Source organism: Hylobates moloch, unplaced genomic scaffold (genome assembly GCF_009828535.3).
Source record: "Hylobates moloch isolate HMO894 unplaced genomic scaffold, HMol_V3 SCAFFOLD_1, whole genome shotgun sequence".
In the NCBI taxonomy this organism is placed as follows: domain Eukaryota; kingdom Metazoa; phylum Chordata; class Mammalia; order Primates; family Hylobatidae; genus Hylobates; species Hylobates moloch.
This window is the reverse complement of record NW_026652276.1, coordinates 178,636,581-178,659,724: the sequence shown is the minus strand read 5'-3', so window position 1 is coordinate 178,659,724 and position 23,144 is coordinate 178,636,581. Positions and strand designations below refer to the sequence as shown.

At 33.9% G+C, this 23,144-nt stretch overlaps 1 protein-coding gene across 9 annotated transcripts in view; it reads right to left on the bottom strand.

The window, feature by feature from the left end:
- Nucleotides 1-23,144, bottom strand: part of CACNA2D1 (calcium voltage-gated channel auxiliary subunit alpha2delta 1) — a 509,235-nt gene that overhangs the window by 26,015 nt on the left and 460,076 nt on the right. For 7 of the 9 annotated variants that reach the window (XR_009208968.1, XR_009208970.1, XM_058425275.1 and 4 more), the window contains 14 exons: nucleotides 22,206-22,226; nucleotides 21,466-21,526; nucleotides 12,342-12,439; nucleotides 9,644-9,731; nucleotides 8,544-8,606; nucleotides 7,750-7,853; nucleotides 6,760-6,846; nucleotides 5,468-5,535; nucleotides 5,039-5,077; nucleotides 3,470-3,541; nucleotides 2,081-2,233; nucleotides 1,926-1,978; nucleotides 319-374; nucleotides 25-154 (listed from right to left, as the gene is read on the bottom strand). Coding sequence is in view for 7 of the 9 variants with exons in the window: in XM_058425275.1 (XP_058281258.1) it covers nucleotides 25-154; nucleotides 319-374; nucleotides 1,926-1,978; nucleotides 2,081-2,233; nucleotides 3,470-3,541; nucleotides 5,039-5,077; nucleotides 5,468-5,535; nucleotides 6,760-6,846; nucleotides 7,750-7,853; nucleotides 8,544-8,606; nucleotides 9,644-9,731; nucleotides 12,342-12,439; nucleotides 21,466-21,526; nucleotides 22,206-22,226 (1,093 nt within the window). In the remaining 2 variants the exon portion in view is untranslated. The remainder of the gene's footprint in view (nucleotides 1-24; nucleotides 155-318; nucleotides 375-1,925; nucleotides 1,979-2,080; nucleotides 2,234-3,469; nucleotides 3,542-5,038; nucleotides 5,078-5,467; nucleotides 5,536-6,759; nucleotides 6,847-7,749; nucleotides 7,854-8,543; nucleotides 8,607-9,643; nucleotides 9,732-12,341; nucleotides 12,440-21,465; nucleotides 21,527-22,205; nucleotides 22,227-23,144) is intronic. The other 2 variants (XM_032761212.2, XM_058425273.1) reach the window with 1 other exon arrangement.

The window sequence follows — 23,144 nt, the reverse complement described above, 5'->3', positions numbered from 1 at the left end:
AGGACTACTCCAGAAATAAATTACCTGGAACAGTTTCCACAGTCTAATACACCGCTGAATGATTTACTATCGTTATCGAAGAAATACTGGGTTTGTTCAGTGATGCAGCTCTGCTTGGACAGGGAGGCCGTGAAGTCATCATCTTCCATCTCAACTGGGGTGGGGTGGGGTGGGGGGCGGGGTGAAAACAAAGAACACCGTTAGTGACCTGTTTTCTCTTTCTCACACAAATATTCTCTGAATTTGTTGAACTTCAAGCACATCCCAAAAGAAAATTTTTATTGTTATGGCAATGACAAGGTCTGAGCATTTACATACCTGCCTCAAGGAGTCGTGGAAAGGTCAAACTCAAGAGAAACTGCTGTAGAATAGACCTGAATTTTTCAAATAAAAAAAAAATAAAAATCTAGGGAAAAAATGTGTTTTTACATGTACACATACACATAAATACTGTATCTTTTCGGGAAGGAAAGTCTTGGAGTTTTTTAAGTATTTTTAAAATTATGTAACACATTGTAACCTTTTTGTAATGTGTAAAAGAAGTCATGAAATCAGAAGTGTTCAGATCTTGTTCAGGATCAAGTGGGACACAATGTGTGAAGAAACCTAACAGGCAATGTTATCAAACAGAAGTGTTCGCTCTAAGAGGGAGAATGTCTGTTTCAGCGCGTAGGTTTTCACATTCATTATGTCTCCTTACTTTAGCTTTTAAAACCATTTGTTTTTTGGGTTCCCCCTGCCCCCAACAAAGAAACGATGCTGTTTATACCATGGGTTTGAATTTGTTAACTATTTACTTTGTAATATAGAATATATTTGTAAATATGTAATGTAACTTTCATGAAACAAAATATACATATTATATAGAGAGATACAGCACATTTCAGTTTTACAGTAACTGACAACTGAGCCAAATTTCTAGAACTGAATTTAGTTTAAAAAAAGTGGGGGTGGGAGGGGATATAGGATAAAGACAAGTATTTCAAGGTCATGATGAAATTTTAAAAGCTTACTGAAATTAATATATAAAATCACATCAGAAAATACCATTTGTCAGAATAAAACAGAATTTTCTAAATCTTATAAAAACTCAAAATTTTAAAATCTTAAAATCTTCTTTGCTGCTTTAATGATATAATCACTTAATTTTAGCTGGGCAAACCTCAACATCAAATGAATATTGTACATTAACCTACATGGAATAGGGCTAACAATACAGTGTGAAGATACAAAAAAAAAAAAAGATTAGAAGGGAGAGAGGGAAGAGGGAGATCTTGGATCCCAGACGTAACAGGAGGTTTAGTTACAACTAAACAATGAGAAATGTGATCTTCCAGACTTTCCACAGTGCCACAATTGACCATTTGAATGTCTTATTTTCATAGGTTGTAGGGTCTACAGGTGAGGGTTGGGGGAGGTTTGGAAGGTAGCATCAGTGAAAAGAAATAATTAGATCCGTTTCAGCAACCTGATGCCCCTAAAACAATACTAGTCCTTGTATCAATAGTAAAGAGGTAGAAGGTTGCCATCATGCCATGAATTTGACGCATGTAGACATCCAACTGGGATATTAAAGACAAATTGTAACTTCTTACAGATGAATACACCTAAAAGAAATTAGTGTAATGTTTTTATAAATAATACAAATGAAAAGAGTTTCAATAGATGAGGAAAGAAGACTCTAAAGAGGCGGAAGTTTACATCCGCAAAACATTGTTTTCATATGAGAAACTGAATAATGGTAACTTTATAGTGTTCACTTAGGAAAAACTATAAATATTACCAATAGGTGATGTAGAGAATGAAAAAAACTTAACTCCCTTAATACAAATTTGAATGTCCCCTAAATCCATATTTTCATCAGATGCTTTTCTATTTTACAACTACTTTCTCTCATTACCAATAAAACTAAAATTTTGACTTACCAGGCAGCAGCAGTGGCCCACCAGCCAATTTGTAATATGTCTGCTATTGATGGCTATAAAATAAAATAATAAGGTCATTTCAGTAGTCTACTTGATACTGAGGACACTTGAGTATCCCCTTGAGAAGAATTGATTAGACTGTGGATATTACTGACCACATATGCTGAGCGATGTCCTGCTCCTTGTTTTGGTGCAGCACCGGGCTCACATACTGACTGATAATCATAAGATTTGTTAAAAGCATAAACTGATATATTAACCAGGTGTCTCATCAAGCTGGGATCAATCTCTCCAAAAAATCTTCCAATCTGGTGAAGAAAAAAATCATAAAGCAATGTGTACTTAAAAATGTAAGCCAAAAATGAACACGGGGATCACCACTACAGTGAAAAGAAATAATACAGAGAAACTGAACTACAACTGAGGAGCTTAAAAACAAAAGCAAATGAGAAACGTGTATATGACACTGTGAACAAACTAAAATGAGAGTAAGTGTTCTCATTACTCAGTGGGGCTGTGTCATATTTTATTTGTGGAAAGAACGGACACACATTACTAAGCACTAAATCACAATCAAATGCTTCCCAGATAAATAAAACAAGGGTGGGGAATGGAGAGGTGTAAGTCAAAGGGTACAAAGAAGCAGTTATGTAGAATGCATAAGCCTAGAGATTCAACATACAACAGAGGACTGTAGTTAATAATATTGTATTGTCTACCAGAAATTTGATGAGAGTAGATTTTAAGTCTTCTTACCATACCGCAAAAAAGGTTTACAACCTGAGATGATGGATATGTTAATTGGCTTGACGTAGTAGTAATCACTTAACTATGCAAATCAAAACATTTTGTTGTACACCTTAAACATATACAATAAAAAAAAGATCAAATGCCCCCCTGGGGAATGGAAAAGTAGCATAAATGAGAGAGGAGGCTGGCCTAGAAAAAGAACTTGTAGGGACTGTGATGAACTGGAACAAGTCTGATCTAAAGGGGCAATCATGAGTTAATCAGCTCCACCCCATAAATACTGTCATCCAGAAAAAAAAACAAAGCCCAGGGTTGAGATATCTTTTGCTTTGTTTCTTTAAAAAAGAGAAGTCAGGAATGCAGATTCAGAAGTGAAATTAGTTGGCATCTAATTCAAATTTGTTAAAAATAGCCTGTGTGCTGCTAATTTGCAGATTTGAGACTAGAAATCACATCAGTTTTAACTAGCTATATATTAAATTAGGTATCATCAACTGACAAATTCTGAAGTGAAAGTTTTCTAAATATCTGAAAGATTAAAAAGTTCGTATCATGCTAAAATCCTTAACTGTATGTTTTAATGATACCAGTACTAAAATGTAAAATCAAATAACATAAAAACTAGACTTAGCATGCATTTCTTAATGGTTTACATAATATTAAGCTTTTACAAATTATTTCATGACAGAAATAAAACAACTCATTGATTTCTAAAACACTGAAAGAGGTTTTGTATTGTTGATCCGGGAAACACACTTTGGAAAGCCTAATTCCCTCTTATTTCAGGTACATACCTGATTAGTATAATCATCATGATTTGCCATCAGAAGAAACCCACCGTCATCCAGAATCACACAATCCATTACCTATCAAAATAAAGTGAATAGTTAACACATTTTTAGAAAGGTTAGGAGGCTGCATTGTCTTTACCCCATTACATGTACATGATTAGAGCAATAAAAATAGAAAATTTTAAATGCCTATCTTCTCTTGAATGTAAGTTCATTAAATTCTGGTGAAATAAAGGCATGCATAGATTTATATCAAACCATCAGGCTTGATAATCCAACACCAACAATACACTTGAGACTGTCAATTCAGTCTGAACAAATCATAAGAGCAAATTAAAAATAATCTTTTTACCATTTCCGGGTCATCTAAGTGATCCAGAAAACTGGATAGAGACAATTATTTAATAATGAATAACTGATTTAAACACATACTTAGGATTTTGACAAAAAGATATTTTAAAAAATATCATTTTAGTTATCCTGCTTCACAGACTTAAAACACATCAGTACTATAAGACTATTTATTTCATATTTTTAGATTAAAAATATGTAGTTGGATAATTGGAGATTTAAAAGCAAAATGCAAAACAAAAAATGTCCATGGTTAAGAAAATACTTACTTCACCCTGAAACACAGGATAAATTCCCACCTAGTTTAAATCATGTTTTAATGTATGAAAATCAATATAATAATTTGTATTGAATAAAAATCACAAATAAAAACATTGTTTTCAAAGTTGAGGATGTAATGCGTTGCATTTTCCTAATGTGGAAGCAGTTTATTACTAAAATATTTGCTCTTAAAACAGCTACTGCATAGTCTATGTGAAATAGATAAGTTACAAAAATCATTAAAAGTATTGGCTCAATTTCACAGGAGTAGGAGTGATAAAGACGATATGAACGCCCTGCTTCCCTTGGAGATATACAGACACACAAAAGAGGACTGGAAGAAAATATTGTTTCATCGTTGTTATTCAATTTTTAGAATTCTTTATCTAGTATCATTCTTAGAGCATCTTCGACTTTTGAACAAAGTTCACATTTCCTTTTTCAATTTCTCAAACAGAAGTGAAAGTAATACAAGACACCTTAAAACTCAATCCATGTAACTAGAACTTATAATAAACTAATACTTCTGGGTTTAGTTTAAACATTTTTCCTATAACTATATAATACAGTGTGAACAAATTTAGAGAAAGTGTGATAGGTGAGAGAAAACTGCATCGATAACCAATAGGGTTGCTTTGGTTAGAAACTTCCTATCCAGAAATAGAGCTAAAGATAAATATGTACAAAAGAATGTAACACAGTTGAGACCGAAGAGAACCATCATATTGACATGACTATTTTTTTTACCTTCCAAGGATATATACATATTTTTAAAAATTCAAGCATTTCACGTTCAGAATCAAAAGCATATAAATTCAAATGAATATATTATTTTACATTTCCATATAATTTTTTAGCCTTTGATTAAAAATTCCTGCATATTTTTTCATCATTATAGTCTTAGCAAGAGTAACACAAGGAAATACTGTACTCCAAAGTGATTTTAAATCGTTTTCTTACATCACTGTTTCTTTTGCAGTCACAAACTGGACCAGCACACTGAAAGACAAAAATGCGATTATCACCTCACTTTTAAAAGTTGGATTTTAATTATATTATTACCATGTTATAATTAGAAATTCTGGAATAATTTATCCAGTAGAAAAATAAGATTAAACAGTCTAGTCTATAAGAAACAAAAGTTTTATCTTATTAGAAAATGTCAATCAATATATAAACTAGCACTGCATGTTATAACCTTGAAATACTTTTATTAAATATTGACTAATTTAAACAAAAAAAAGCTTCGAAAAAAATAGGAATTCACAATTCTACTTCAGTGTAGTGGTACTGAGAATGTATTTGCCACTGTATAAGGACCTTATATTTTTTTCTATTGAATTTTGAAAACATTAAATATAGCATAAGAATTTTTAAAAAATATCTTACCGGATCTCTGATTGAGGTTTTGGTGAAATTCTCTATCCAGGAATTTACATCAATTTTAATTCCAACAACTGAAAAATTAATTTGAATTAATTCAAAGGTATAATTAGATGTAATACAACTTTTACAATATGACAGTTAATTATTTTGATGGCAAGTATCAGACTATAGTTTATTACAGAAGTTTTAGTTTTGTGTTCTTCATTAAGAAATAATGCTAATAGCTCTTAAACTATCACATAAATTGGAACTTATATTCACAAAAGAGTGTATTCATTAGCCACTACCTGACCAATTAACTAATACAATAAGCTAAATAAAAAACAGTAGTGTCAGGAGAGCCTCATAAACCTGAGGTCATTCAAATTGTATATTTTAAGAGGTTTCCCTAACCCCACCAGTGCTCGCAGTAGGTGCTTAACAAATCTTTGCTGAAAGAGTGAAGAGATGAATGGATGAGTAGGTGGGTTAGTAGGAGAGTAGGTGAATAAATGAATGGCTGAAAGAATAACTGATTTAGTAAGTAAATGAGCAATTGAGTGAATGAAGGAATAGGTGAATGAGTTAGTAAGTGATGGAGTGAATTCATGTAATAGATCCGCTGATGGGGTAAAGCTGCCCTCAGGAGCAGGAAGGCTCAAAATACTCTCCTTTTAAAACTTCAAACACTGAATCATACAATCAGAAAAATTAATAGCTTTTACTTTATTGTATTCACTCACTCTAGCCCACTTCCAATCCTCATTGATGCTCACTTTTACTATGTTTACTTGCCTATTTTTCCAAAAAGTCATTTTTCTATATATTTTATAGCAAGTTTTTAACTGAGCCCTACCTAATTCACTTTAACAGACACCTAGTAGAATATAGTATAAATATGCCATATTTATCTTTTCTCTCAGGACTGGAAACTTAACTTTTTTGTACAAAATGTAACTCCTTGGCCATATAACTTTGTACGTATTTTAAAGTATTAAGAGAGACTTCTGGAGTGGAGTTGCTAATCCAACATTAAAATTTTTTATTATTATGCTAAATTGATTCCATAAATTTGTGTCAGAGTATAAACATACACACTGTTTTGAAAATTCCTCAAATCTATGTAGTATCAATTTGATTTTATCCCAACTTCAGAGGTAACTAGTTATATTTTATTTAATTTTTTTAAGTGTGCATGCCTTTATTTTGTTTGAGACCTTCTGATGACCTTCTTGATAAACATTGCCAGTTTATAATATAAATGCCAAGTAACATTTAATTTTGGTTGTGTTTTTGTATTTAATATTTATCCTTACCTGCAGGTTTAAGAAGTTTCCCTTGAATATATATTTCTACAGCTTTGCTTACCATAATGCCCGATTCATAGGCACCAGGTCCACTTTCTAAAAAAAAATAAATAAAACACCTATCAAGATATATTGAATAATAATATTGATTTTCTGTCATTAGATACAGATGGATAGTATTTTGCTTAAAAATTCTAGCATCTATAAACTATAAAAATGTTTGTGCTCTCCTTCCTCTCTTCTTCCTTTATATACACTAGGCTAACTGGTATATCCATGAATTGGTTTGTATTAATTGATTCAGGGACATTAATTAGCTTGGTTGTATCTGCTTTCACAACATAATGAATACATGCCAAATCTCTACTTCACAACATTTGTTAAAATATTAGGGAGTTCTGCTGAAGTGAAGTGGAAGGATTGATCCTGGATGCATAAAACTGACTTTGTCTTTTATAAGATATATGTCAGTAGGCAAAACTTTGAAATTCTCTGAACTTGTTTCCCCATTTATGAAAATGAAGATAAATCCTACCTATGTGCAAAGATGTTCAGGGATTAAATTACAAGGTTTTTGGGAAATAACTCAATAAAATATTTTAAAAGATAAGCTATTATTAATTGTATAATTATATTTTATAATACTGATAAAACGTAATTAGTCAATGGAATTACTCTATTTAATTCCTTAAATGTTTTTCAATACATTTTCAGTTGTAATATGAGGGATTATCTACATGTGTTTCTATTTCTTATGCATGCCTAATAGATATGCTATCTCTAAATTACTGGAAGACTGTTTGCTGTGTATGCATTTTGCCTCTTCAACTAAATGATGCTTCTTTTCTATTTTCCTAATGCCTTGCAAATACTCTATTTTTAATGATGACTATTCCGAGTAGTTAACATAAAATGTAGTGATTTGGGGGGAAAGCAGATAGTAGCAGTAATTTATTATTTAAAAAATTGAGAAAAGCTGAATTCCAAAGCAATACTTACTGTTAAAGTAGGGAGCAGTGAAAACATAGTTATCATTATCTAGGCTCCTTTTATAGAAGCTGTCCTCATATGTCTCTGGGTTTTCTTGCCAATTTTCTCCAGCCCTAAGGAGGAAATGGCTCATCATTTGTATTCTTTAATCTACCTGATAACCTACTTTATCCTATGTGGACTTGCTGAGCTTTACAGATACGCCTACATCTCAGGTATGTCTAAAGAAGTTAGTGGTAATTGATAGCATAACTGATACTCATTACTGAGCAATGCATCAGCATAGCACTAAATTAAGAATCAGAAAAAGCTAACTCCTAGTTTTACTCTGTTGTTTACTAGTCAGGTAATAGGACAAGTAAGTTAATAGGTCAATTAATGTTAGTAAGCATTGGTGCCTACTCAGCCTACTTCATGGACTGTTATGAAGATAATAGAGATAAGATGCATCAAAGAAGAGTGAAAGATAATAAAGTGCTACATAAATATTGATGATTGGTTATAATCATTGTGTTCATTTCACTGGTTTAGCTTGTATCTACAAAGAGAAAAATCTCTTTAAACGTCTCTTAAATTTTGTAATAAATATATTTGGCAAGCAATAACATCATTGAAGAATTTTATAATGTCATTTTTCAGAGAAATAAAATCTTTTAATAATGTAAATACTGTAAACAGTGGCTCCAATGTAATCTAACGGCAATCAGTTTATTTGAAGAATGGCTTCCTTACGCAGTAATGTATAAATCCTTGGCGCAGTCTTTTGTAATGTACTTGTTTTTACAGATGTTATTTGAACTTACTCTTTGGGATAAACTCTGGTAATCCCACCATCAGTCACAACAAATCGTGCTTTCACTCCCTTGCTGAAACAGAAGACAAAAGAAGGAAATGTTCTATTGAACATATTCTAAAAGACAAAGTTAGGTGTTGGTGATACAAAGAGAAGTAGTTTAGGAAGTAAAGGAAATATATCAATAGATGCACAACTATGTTTTAATAATTTAAATATCTATGAAATTTGTACTTGAAGGATGTTTAAGGAAGACATCTCATAGGAAATAATGACTGAGGTGCATTTTGAACATGGAGTATGAATTGACAGCAATGACACAGGAAGCAGGAAGGTATCACTTGTAGAGAGGAATGTATACATAAGGGAAAGCTACCAGAGATGGCTGGTGTTTGGTATAGGAAAAAAACGTAAGACAAAAGGAGAGAAAAAGTAAGAAGTAAAGTTTCAAGTGCAAGTTTCTCAATGGTCAGCTAATGAATGATTTTGAATTCCATGTTAGAGAGCTTCACCTGTATCTTGAAGTTAGAACTGCATTTTAGGAGTTAGATTCTGGCCAATATGAATTGTATGGAGAATTGACTAGAAGCTGCATGTGGAGGAATGGAGAACACTAAAGGCAGAAAAATCAGTTGCTGTGATTTCTTAGAAATGGGATCTTAGGGCCTTGATTATGAGGTAGAGAAGAAAACATTGCTAGGAGAAATATTTAGCATTTAGTGATTGAAAATGGGGTGGATAAGAGATTATAAATAAGAATCATACTCAGATTTTCTCGACTGGATGTATGGTAGTGCTATTAGAAATCCAAATAAACACTGACTAGAAATCCTACTTTAGCACAAACAGAAACACACAATCACGCCCATTTAATTTGGTTTATTCACCCTAAAGTGTATGTGCATGAAAAGTTGAGTAATGGCAGACATTAGTACTGAAAAACACCCACAACTGAAAATGCAAGTTGTCAACAACTGTACAGTGATTTTCTTGAGAAATATTAAACATTATTAATGAAATGTAAATTTATGAGATTCATACCCAATTTCCACAGGAGAAACAAATTGAAATGCAGAATACATATTTTTATTAATAAGAACAAATACTTACATATTTTTCTGCTTACTCCAGTAATTTTGGACAAGTTCATTTGTAAAGCCTGCGTCAAGCAAGACTCTATTAATCAAATCTGCATTACCTAACACAGAAAAAGGAGATCATCAGTTACACTCACATTTCTAAAATTATGATCATAATGAAAAATATATTTTCTATTTCCAAAAGCAATTTAGAGTAGATATTTCTATGAATTTTAAAATATATTCCACATTCATTTTCTTTGCAATTTTTATATTGTTCATCTTGCCTCACATTTTTCAGGAAATCAATGGATTTAGTAGTAGAAAAATCAATTCTAAATGAGCCAAATTATTTTGTAAATTTTATCAAAACATGAAATAAGCTACGTTAAGAAACAGGAAATAGTCTTTTGTGTTTTTATTTATTTCTGTATGGTAGCATGGTGATTCCCAACCATCATGATTTTATGACAATTTAATGTATACACACACATAAAATTTTATATATGTATATAAAATGTATATATATAGAAACAGAACTACCTCTGAAATTATCAAGTAAAAACATTCAACAAAAAGTTACTGTCTACTTTCACTTTCATTTGTTATAAGAAAAGCTATTTTCATTCTTTTCTATCACAAATATCAAAACATAGGATAATCTTGGATTAAATAAGACTATGAAAAATTCAGTGCCACATATCGAGGAGCAAGGAATGGAAAGAGTATCACAGAGCAATACAATCCCGAGAATGTTTTTGAAATCTACTGGTATTGGTCAAAGAACCAATACCAAAGTAGATAATAGGCTGTCATTTCTAGAATAACTGAGGTGCATATTAGCCCAAGTTTAAAGATAATTGAGGAAACATGATAAGGATCAAAGGTCAATTATTACATATTCTTAAACAAAAACCTCTGCCTTCTTCCCATTCTCCTTGTTCCTCTAAACCCATTAAGCTCTGAAATACCCTAACAGGTACGCTCTGAAATTGCACATTTACAATAAAATTTGACTTTTTCAGATAAAGAATATATGTTCTTAACATCCTATTACTATACAAGGTGGTGGTGAGATAGGCTGGAAACATATTTATTGCTTTTAATTATTTTAAGTTAATATATCTTACACCTGAGATTAAAGGATCAATTTAATCCCTATTTTGGAGTACATTTTAATTCATTCTAGACACTCTTTTTTACTATATTATTTTAGAAACTGAATCACTTAAAAAACAGTTCATTCAGAAAGTAAATGTTCTAATTGCCTCCAATCCCTTTAGGTAAAACAAAATAAATAGATACAGATATAAAAAAGAATGATTCTGATTTTCATGGTGTTCTGAAAACTTACATGTTAGGAAAAACATTTCTGATAAACTCATTTTTTGCAAGGAATATGACAGTGTTTCATAATTTTGGTATCCAATTAAAGGAACATTCAACAATCTTATTACAGTTCTCTCTTGGAAATGCCTAGTACTCATTAATAGGAAATAAACAATGACATAAAATAACATTTCAAAGGCACTGGCTCAGTCTCAGTGAGCTCTCACTGAGTAGAAAGGTTTGGAATCATCATGTTAAGACATGATCAATATAGACTCTGGCTCCCATGACAGTTTTCCAGAGTGGCTCACTGAAGCCACTAACTAATTTGTGCTAAAGTGAAGGAGCTAGGAAGTTATTTCTTCTCATATGCAACAAATCGAAGTTAAGAGGCAGCTTTAAGAAAGGCTTTGCCTTTTTGATAACTGATAAAGTGCTTTGACCCTTCCCGATAGAAAGATAAATAATTGGAAAACAAAAAGAAGGGAGGAGGAGAAGGAAAAGAAGGGAGGAGGAGAAGGAAAAGCAGGGAGGGAGGGAGAGAGAACAAAGAGACTCCTCTTTGAGAGAGAACCAAAAAATGTCAATTATGTGTACTTATTCTTTTTTCAAATTTTATTTATGAAGATAAATTTTGCCATGAATTTGGTTTTCCTCTTATTTCCCATTTGTAGGTATTTGTTCTGGCAGTGCTTTTATAATAAATATTTTTAGAAGAAAAAAAGATTCAGATTTTTTAATGATTTAAAAGCCAAGAATCCATAATTTTCTATTAAGCTTAGAGTATGAATGATGCAGATTTACCTGAAAGACAAATATAATGGTTAAAAACTAATTACTAATTTTCTGTTGTCTATTTTAATTTGATTTACCTCATAAATGAAAAATTACAGAAGCATAATTTTTTAAGACATAAAGTTAACTTGTGATCAAAATAGAATGTCAGGAAGGAAGAAAATCATTAAGTGATATATCTTTATACTTTGGTTTTTATTCTACCCATATTAAAACTCATTATATTATTTGAAGCACATAAATAAATTTATAAAAATGTATGTTTTCCTCTACCAGGCAAAATGCTATAAAAAAATCTTCAAAAGATCATTCAAAATTAAATTTCCTAAATTTGAGAGGAGCTAACATGAGCGTGCCATATTGACGTTTAACCATTTGAAAGAATATATTACCTTGTTTTGAAAATTTGATTTAACTAAATAATGAAATAACATTTCTTTAGTTTGCAAAATTAAGGATCAAATTGTTACATTTTACTATTAAAAAGTTATAAAGTAAATAAACGACCAGCACAACATAAAGTAATATGATTATCATATCCTATGATATACTATAAACCAACAGAACCACACTCAAGCAATCATTTTGAATTAATGCATACTTACATGATGGGTTGTTGGGAGTTTTTCTATCAATAAACTCATTGAAATTTAAAAGAAATTCAGTGTTATTATCCGATATTTTCAGGTCATTGCAGTAATCTCTGAAAAAAAAAACATTTTGAGATATTAGGTATTGAAATCAAAACCTTACAGGGTAATTAAAGGTAGTGAAAACACTATTTTTTTTTTTATTAGCCATAAGACTTTGCAAACTGTTGAGCTTCTTGTTACTTCCATTTCCTCACTTCTGTAATGGACCAATACTTTGCCAGTAAGTGGTGATTATAGGCAATATGAATTAAACATTTGGCCTTTGGACAGTAGGTGCTCAATAAGTATTAGGTTTTGGTGTAGTTATACTATTATCATTGTATACCCTAGATTTAGGAGTCTCATATAGCAATTAAAACAGAAATCTTGGGGCATGGGGGGCAAGGGGAGGGAGAGCATTAGGACAAAAATCTAATGCATGCAGGACTTAAAACCTAGATGACAAGTTGATAGGTGCAGCAAACCACCATGGTACATGTATAACAATGTAACAAACCTGCATGTTCTGCACATGTATCCCCGAACTTAAAATAAAAAAAAAAATTGCCTGGAGTTACATACATACACAAACACAATTGAGTGGATATAAAGCTAGTGAAATTTGAATACTGTCAATGGACTGTGTTTATGTCACCTTCCTGGTTGTGATCCTGTGTTAAACTTATGCAAGATGTTGCCATTGGAGGAAACTGAGTAAAAGGTCTATAGGTTCTCTCTGTATTATTTCTTGCAACTGCATGTGAATCTATGATTGTCTGAAAATAAAAATTTAGACAATAAAAAAACCCAGAAATCTTAAAGTTCATTACATGTTAACATATTTTATTAAAATATTACCATTATTTAAAAAAAGATTTTAAAAAGTGGCAATGTTTTACATATTTGCAAATTATCTTTAATTCCTGACAAGAGAAGACAAGTATGTCTCTGCGATCAATTGCAAGATTTTGTTTTGGTCTATAGAGAAAATTTGTCCTCACAGAGATGAGAGGCTTTTCTTCAGATATTGCAGCTGTTCTGTTTTTTTATTTGTTTTATTTGTAATTTATTGATGGGTAGTTGTAACATGGAACCTGAAACAATATTAATAGTTTTTTTGTCTTCTGTTACATTAAAATTCCATATTCTTTCTTACACTTTAAATGAATCTTGTAAGCATCCGTGATTTTGTAAAATCATAAACTGGTTATTTAGAAAATGAGTTGTGTACAATTTCCAAATAATGACACATTACACTATATTGAAAATTTACACTCATTATTATCTTCAACTAAGTATATAAGTATTGGGAAGGAATCATGTACACAGTAGTGTATACAACTTTCCCAAAATTCTAATTTTTGTTAGAAAGCTCAGTTTCTGTCATTGGCAGCAAATACTCTTAGTTGTTTTCTTCAAAATCAAAAGCTCATCTGATTTATTTTTGAGAAAATATCTGATGAGCATCCAAGTCTGAATAACCATAGTTCTGTAATTTGTTCTTTCAAGTAATGTTACATTTAAAAAATGCAGAAAGCACCTTGTTCACTTCCTAACACAATCATACAAGTCCTTTATTTTTTTTAGACATCCAAGTTACTCTGGGATGCAGTAGCACTTCTAGTTTTATCACATATAATACTAAAAGACATGCACTCAGGGGAAAACTTCAATAAAATTTATAATTCTGAAATCAGGTAGTGTGATGCCTCTAGCTTTGTTCTTTTTGCTTAGGATTGTCTTGGCTATATGGGCTCTTTTTTGGTTCCATATGAAATCTAGTTTTTTCTAACTCTGTGAAGAAAGTCAGTGGTAGCTTGATGGGGATAGCATTGAATCTATAAATTACTTTGGGCAGTATGGCCATTTTCACGATATTGATCTTCCTATCCATGAGCATGGAATGTTTTTCCATTTGTTTTTGTCTTCTCTTATTTCTTTGAGCAGTGGTTTGTAGTTCTCCCTGAAGAGGTCCTTCACACACATCCCTTTTAAGTTGTATTCCTGGGTATTTTATTCTCTTTGTAGCAATTGTGAATGGGAGTTCACTCATGATTTGAGGGAGTTCACTCTCTGTTTGTCGATTATTGGTGTATAAGAATGCTTGTGGCTGGGCGCAGTGGCTTGCGCCTATAATCCCAGCACTTTGAGAGGCAGAGGCAGGCAGATCACGAGGTCAAGAGTTCGAGGCCAGCCTGGCCAAGATAGTGAAACCTTGTCTCTACTAAAAATACAAAAAATTAGCCAGGCATGGTGGTGGGCACCTGTAATCCCAGCTACTCGGGAGGCTAAGGCAGGTGAATCACTTGAACTCCAAAGGTGGAGGCTGCAGTGAGCCGAATCATGCCATTGCACTCCAGCCTGAGAAACAAAAGTGAGACTCCGTCTCAAAAAAAAAAAGGAATGCTTGTGATTTTTGCACATTGATTTTGTATCCTGAGACTTTGCTGAAGTTGCTTATCAGCTTAAGAAGATTTTGGGAAGAGACAATGGGGTTTTCTAAATATACAATCATGTCATCTGCAAACAGAGATAATTTGACTTCCTCTCTTCCTATTTGAATACCCTTTCTTTCTTTCTCTTAACTGATTGCCCTGGCCAGAACTTCCAATACTATGTTGAATAGGAGTGGTGACAGAGTACATCCTTGTCTTGTGCCTTTTAAAAAGGGAATGCTTCCAGCTTTTGCCCATTCAGTATGATATTGGCTGTGGGTTTGTCACAAATAGCTCTTATTATTTTGAGATATGTTCCATCAATACCTAGTTTATTATGAGTTTTTAGCATGAAGGGGTGTTGAACTTCTTTGAAGGCCTTTTCTGCATCAATTGAGGTAATCATGTGGTTTTTGTCATTGGTTCTGTTTGTCTGATGGATTACAAGGCTACAGTAACCAAAACAGCATGGCACTGGTACAAAAACATATAAACCACTGGAACAGAACAGAGGCCTCAGAAATAACGCCACACATCTACAACCATCTGATCTTTGACAAACCTGACAAAAACAAGCAATAGGGAAAAGATTCCCTATTTAATAAATGGTGTTGGGAAAACTGGCTAGCCACATGCAGAAAACAGAAGCTGGACCCCTTCCCTACACCTTATACAAAAATTAACTCGAGTGGATTAAAGACTTAAATGTTAAGACCTAAAACCATAAAAACCCTAGAAGAAAACCCAGGCAATACCATTCAGGGCATAGGCATGGGCAAGGACTTCATAACTGAAACACCAAAAGCAATGGCAACAAAAGCCAGAATTGACAAATGGGATCTAATTAAACTAAAGAGTTTCTGCACAGCAAAAGAAACCATCATCAGAGCGAACAGGCAACCTACAGAATGGGAGAAAATTTTTGCAATCTATCCATCTGACAAAAGGCTAATATCCAGAATCTACAAAGAACTTAAACATCCAAGAAAAAAACAACCCCATCAAAAAGTGGGTGAAGGATATGAACAGACAGTTCTCAAGACATTTAGGCGGCCCATAAACATATGAAAAAAAGCTCATCACCACTGGTCATTAGAGAAATGCAAATCAAAACCACAATGAGATACCATCTCATGCCAGTTAGAAAGGCAATCATTGAAAAGTCAGGAAACAACAGATGCTGGAGAGGATGTGGTGGAACAGGAATGCTTTTACACTGTTGGTGGGAGTGTAAATTTGTTCAACCATTGTGGAAGACAGTGTGGCGATTCCTCAAGGATCTAGAACCAGAAATACCATTTGGCCCAGCAATCCCATTACTAGGTATATACCCAAAGGATTCTAAATCATTCTATAAAGACACATGCACATGTATGTTTATTGCATCATGGTTCAGAATAGCAAAGACTTGGAACCAACCCAAATGTCGATCAATGATATAGACTGGATAAAGAAAATATGACACAAATGCACCATGGAATACTATGCAGCCATAATAAGTTCATGTCCTTTGCAGGGACATGGATGAAGCTGGAAGCCATCATTCTCAGCGAACTAACACAGGAACAGAAAAACAAACACTGTATGTATACTTATGAGTATAAGTGGGAGTCGAACAATGAGAACACATGGACACCAGGGAGGGGAACATCACACACTGGGGCCTGTTCGGGGGCAAGGGGAGGGAGAGCATCAGGACAAATTTCTAATGTATGTGGGGCTTAAAACCTAGATGATGTGTTGACAGGTGCAGAAACCACTACGGTACATGTATACCTATGTAACAAACCTGCACATTGTGCACATGTATCCCAGAACTTAAAGTAAAATTAAAAAAAAAAAATGTGTGTATATATATATATATACACACACTGTTCAAAACAGCGCATATATACATATATATATACACACATACATATTTATAATCAAGCACATAAAGGGCTCAACATACGTTAATTGAAGTGGACATTCATTGGCCTGTCCCACAAGCCAAATACTCTCCTTCTCAAGTACTTTCTCCTCCCCTAAACACGTAAGTAAATTCCAGTCTTCTAGTCAGCTGTATTGATATCATTCAGCTATAAAAAAGGACTGACACGTGCTACAACATGGATGAACCCTGAAAACATCATGCTACGTGAGATAAGGCAGATGCAAATGGTCATGTATTGTATTGTTCCATTTATACGACGTGTCTAGAACAAGCACATAACCATGAGAGACAGAAAATAGATTAGTGGTTGTTTGGGTCTGGGGAGGGTTGGGGGAAGGATGGGTAGGTAACAGTTAAGTTTACAGAGTTTCTCTTTATGATGATGAAAATGTTGTAAAATTAACTCTAGTGATAGTTGTACATATATGTAAATATATTTTAAAACTTTGAATTATAAAAAAATGTGAAATGTGACACTGACTACAGAAATGGTTCATACACTAGTACCTGCTGGATTAAACAAAATCCATTGCCTATGAATCAGGAATTAGAATTGAGAGATATATCTATCCTTTCTCTATGTATCTGGATTCTACCCTAGTTTCCACCTTGTCTTATAGTGAAGCTGACAAAGCCAACATGCATAATCTGCTACTTAATAACTGGGAGAGATAAGGGAAGAACCTGTAGAGAACAACACAGACCTGAGATGGAGAGTGTTGCCAACATAGCAGGCCTAATTTCAGTCTCTTCCTAAATTTTTTGCTATGTTAATATTCTGCAGGACCCTGTTTTTTTTTTTTTTTTTTTCCTAGCTAATGTTCTCTGTGGGGAAAAGAAAGAGAGATCAGATTGTTACTGTGTCTGTGTAGAAAGAAGTAGACATAAGAGACTCCATTTTATTCTGTACTAAGAAAAATTCTACTGCCTTGAGATGCTGTTAATCTGTAACCCTACCCTCAACCCTGTGATCCCTAAGAGGTGCTGTGTCATCTCAGGGTTAAATGGATTAAGGGCTGTGCAGGGTCTGCTTTGTTAAACAAATGCTTGAAGGCAGCATGCTTGTTAAAAGTTATCACCACTCCCTAATCTCAAACCACTCCCTAATCTCAAGTACCCAGAGACACAAAACACTGCGGAAGGCCGCAGGGACCTCTGCCTAGGAAAGCCAGGTATTGTCCAAGGTTTCTCCCCATGTGATAGTCTGAAATATGGCCTCGTGGGAAGGGAAAGACCTGATCGTCCCCCAGCCGGACACCCGTAAAGGGTCTATGCTGAGGAGGATTAGTTAAAAGAGGAAGGAAGGCCTCTTTGCAGTTGAGATAAGAGGAAGGCTTCTGTCTCCTGCTCGTCCCTGGGCAATGGAATGTCTTGGTGTAAAGCCGATTGAATTCCATCTACTGAGATAGGGGAAAACCGCCTTAGGGCTGGAGGTGGGACATGCTGGCAGCAATACTGCTCCTTAAGGCATTGAGATGTTTATGTATACGCACATCAAAAGCACAGGACTTTTTTCTTTACCTTGTTTATGATGCAGAGACATTTGTTCACGTGTTTACCTTCTGACCTCCACTATTATCCTATTATCCTGCCACACCAGATAATGATCAATAAATACTAAGGTAACTCAGAGGCGGGTACTGGTGTGGATCCTCCCCTCCGTATGCTGAATGCCGGTCCCCTGGGCCCCTTTTTCTTTCTCTATACTTTGTCTCTGTGTCTCTTTCTTTTCCAAGTCTCTCGTTCCACCTAACGAGAAACACCCACAGGCGTGGAGGGGCAACCCACCCCTTCAGTTCTCCTTAATACTGAGAAAATTCTTCCTAGTTAAAGTGAGTTAAAGTTGCTCCCAGTAATTTAAAGTAACTTGAAATTAATCAAAGTGACTTGTGTCCAAAATCTACTAATAAGATTGCAGGTATTATTAGTGATACAATTTTTAAGAATATTCTTTAGATATTTACAGATTCTCCAGTCACCAAGTATTTATTCAGCACCTATGTGCCAGCAATGGATTCGATGTTGGGTATTGAATGTTAAGTCGAATAGACACAGTCATGGTCTGTTGAGGAAAGTAAATAAAATGTGGCCAGTGCTCCCCAAGAGAAATAGAGAATTCTATGAAGCAGTCAGGAAGGATGCATATACCAGTGAACAAAGGAAAGAAATCCCCACATCGAGGAACTTTTAAGTCGGGATTTTGGAGGAAGCGGGATGCATATGTATGTGTATGTAGTCCAAAAGGGAAAAGAGAATTAATGGAACAAAGAAGGTAAAACCAAAATCAAGCAAAAAATAAAAAAGAAAAAAAGAAAAAAAAAGAAACAGTGCATTTAGGAACTGGAAGAAGTTAGTATGGCTGGAATTTAGAGTAGGGGTAGGGAAACTTTCCCTGACAGGGCCACGTAGCAAGTGATTTAGGCTTCTGTGGCCCATAAAGTCTATGACACGACTACTCAACCCTGTCTTTGTAGACAAAGCAGCCAAAGACATTCCAGAAACAAATAAACAACGCTGTGCTCCAACAAAAATTTATGTTTAAAATTGATAGCTGATCTACAGGATGTGGTTTGATGGTCCCTAGTTTAGAGTGTGGGGGACCACACTGGTACACCAGGACTTGGTGGAAGAGCATTTGAAAGCTATAATATAAAGCACAGATAATCATAAAGACAATACAGAATCACTGGCTTGTATTTAGCAGATGAGAAATATGATTTTTTTTTTCACATTTTAGAAACTCTCTCTGGTTACAGAACAGACACGGCATTAAGAAATACTGGGTAAATATGAAAGTAGGGAGACCAAGTAAGAGGCAAATGTAGTAGTTTAGGTGAGAGAAGGCAGTGGCCTGAATTAGGGCAGAAGCGGCTGAGATTGACAGATACACTTGATACTCATAAGACAGAATTGGCAAGACTGGTGATTGATTAGAAGTGAGATACAAGAGAAAGGAAGCAGGGAAGGACAACTAACAGGTTTCAAGATTGCACGTTTGGGAGGATGGCATTTTCTCCTCTGAGGCAACATAGGTAGAACTTGCCAAAGGAAACAATTATTTATAAGATGCTAAATCTGAAGCACATTGAAGAGATATTCTTGTCTGGTTTCCATGAGATGTGTCTCATATTGAAATATGTAAAGTCTGGAAATAGATACAATATAGGATTAAATAATATAATGTAATATCAATGAAACACATATGTCTTTGTCTCTAGATATTTATGGCCATCATACAGATTTGGGAGTTATGAACCTAACCTGTAGGCAGGGAACACATGGGTGGCTTGTGGTCTGAATGCAGTCTCAGATAAAAAGGCAGCCTAGGCTAGCATCCTTTGCAGCCTTCTCATATGAGTGATCAGCAGAAGAAATGAAACTCATGAAAGAGACAGTGAATATGCAGCCAGAGGGGGAGTAAGAAAATCAGAATAGTGTGTCATCAAGCAAGAGAAAGCACACTGTCAAAGGACAGCGTGATCAACAGTGTCACACACTAAAGGAAATTCAAGCAACAGAAGCTTCTCAAGGATATGGGCACTCAGAAAGCCAAGAATATGCTTTGTCAACAGAGATTTCTCAAAAAACCCGTATTCCCCATGTTAAAGTAGAAACAATTCAGAAATATCCTTTTGCAGGAATTAAAGGGTAACTCAGAACAATTTATATGCATCTTTGGGTTTTTGGAATAATTTAAGAGAAGTGAAAAATTAACAATCCAAGCTTCTATGTAAATTGTTCCCAATAATTTGGCCCAGATTAATAGGAATTATATTTGAATATTATATGTGTCTGTCATGGAGTAGGAGTCAAAAACTGAGGAAAGAAAGAAGAATAAAGAACACCCTTGGATTATTGAATAGTTTCAAATAATTACAAGAAAACTGAGATGGGGAAAAAGATGTACATGTGTGATAAAGAAGGGAGATTATATGAGAGATAAATAAAATTGGGTAGGAGGAAATGAGGTGCATCTAAAAAACTATGTAAAGCAATGCCACTGTAAACATGTTCTCCCGGAAAGTTGAATTAGACCATTAAAAAAATCCATTATTATGTTCATTCTACCCCTACGTATACAGATACACATAAATATTGGTACATATATGTGTATTTATGTGTACATATGTGTGTGTGTGTATATATATATATATGTTTTCACAGGTACAAATACACAATTTTCTATTATTGTTGGATGCACTGTTTGTTCTACAAGAGCAAAGCCTATGTCCATCTTATTCCCATTGTGTCCCAGAGTCTACATTGCTTAGCACATAGTAATTGCTTTTTTTGTTTTGTTTTGTTTTGTTTTGAGATGGAGTCTCACTCTGTCACGAGGCAAGAGTGCAGTGGCACGACCTCGGCTCACTGCAACCTCTGCCTCCTGGGTTCAAGTGATTCTCCTGCCTCAGCCTCCCAAGTAGCTGGGACTACAGGTGTGTGCCACCATGCCCAGCTAATTTTTATATTTTCAATGGAGACAGGGTTTCACCATGTTGGCCAGATGGTCTTGATCTTTTGACCTTGTGATCCACCAGCCTTGGCCTCTCGTATTTGAATGAGTAAAGAAATGAATAAATAAGATTTTGTTTCAGTTTTAAAGTAATTATTTCCTTTGATTCCATAATGTGATATGGAACTAACCCAGAGCAGTCTTGACTCAATTCTGAACTATTGTTGAAGGCCTAGCTACTGATAGAAGATATATAAAAAATACAACAAAACCAACCTTGGTGCTATGAATGTATAGCCAGATTCTTCAAAATTATCTGGCTTCAGGGTTTCCGAATCTGCAAAGATAATGTTACAGGATTAGATAGGTAATTCAGAGTATATATCCAGAGATTCTATAACAATAAGAAGGCATGAGAAACATTACCTAGTAAGAAAAATTGAAAATAGAGTACTTACATCCTAAAATGGAAACATATCAATGAATATAAATGTCCTCAATGCTTCCCAATATAATAAAATTGTAACATGGATTAACTTCATAACATGGATCCCCACAGTTATTTCAAAGAAAATGCTATGTCTATAATTTTCTGATCTAACCCTACTATAACCAAATATCTTTTAAAAAGTGATTGATATATTATACCAGAGGTATTTTAAAGACCAATTATTTATATCAACAGTTTACCAATATTATGATACAAAAAACAATGTTAAAAAACTCATTAATGCCTTTAGTGAATTAATAACATTCCTCATATTAGGTATGAATTAGTAAGTGGAAGGATACAAAACAAAACTTAAGTCCAAGAAAAAAACTTGGATGTGAACCAGGTTGCATATGAAAACACAGCAAATTCTTTCTACCATTTTTTTGCTGCTGTTTTGAGTGATCATGAAGGAAAATTTAGCAAATGAGAAGCACAGAGGATAATATCCAATAGGAAGGAAAATATCAGTGGAAATGTCAAGTGTACTAAATAGAAAGAAATCGAGCAACAAGAAAATACTTGCCCTTCATTTTGCCCTTTTTTGCTGTGAAAATCCATCAGAAAGAGAAAGCAGGGAAACAAAAAAAAAAAAGAGGGTAAAGCAAAGGGGGTCACAAACAATATTTTATTCAATGACTTTCTTGAATAAAAATATTGTGCATAGATCAAAGGTTCATTTATGTACAGCTGTAGTCTGGGGAAAAAAAAGACATATTTTGAAGATTGGATAGTATGTCCTGTCAATTATTACTAGATTACCCTCTCTGTACTGTGGTTATTTCAAGGGTCTGTTTTGCGAAGTGATTAATGCAGGTGTAATACCAATGACATCAGGCTATAAACATAAGCATTTACTAATCAAAGACTCACGAGTTATCCCCTCATTTATCAATTGAAGAACTAGCTCATGCAGAATTGCTGGTTGTGAAAAGACCATCATATCTATCTATCAAGTGAAAGTGGAAATATAAACGTACTATGTATAATGCACTATGCACACCAGGCCTGCTGAGGGCAAAAAAGAACTGACAGAGAAATGAAAGAAACCGTAGCTTACTTTAAGATCAGATGTAAAATATATATGTATATTTTTGGTATTGTTTTGTTTTTTACTTCATCCTCACAGAAAAATTTAAGGTTGTTAGCAATAATCGGCAATGTGCAAAGGATATGATGGTCATTTTACTTTACAAACTCTAGTCACCCAAAACAAAATAAACAATAACTTGAAGTATGCACTAGTATTAATTACTCTACATTCCAAATGAGGCTAGAAAAAATTAATCTATTTGCATTACTGAGACATTAATTTGGATTATGAAAAGAAAGTTAATTGCCAAACCAAAGCCAAAGACCAGTGCAATTTAATTTATTCAAAGTAGAAGAAGTAGAAGATGTGAAGCACAGTATTATTCTGGCCAAATGCAAAATAAATAAATAAATAACCAGAAAGAAATAAAAG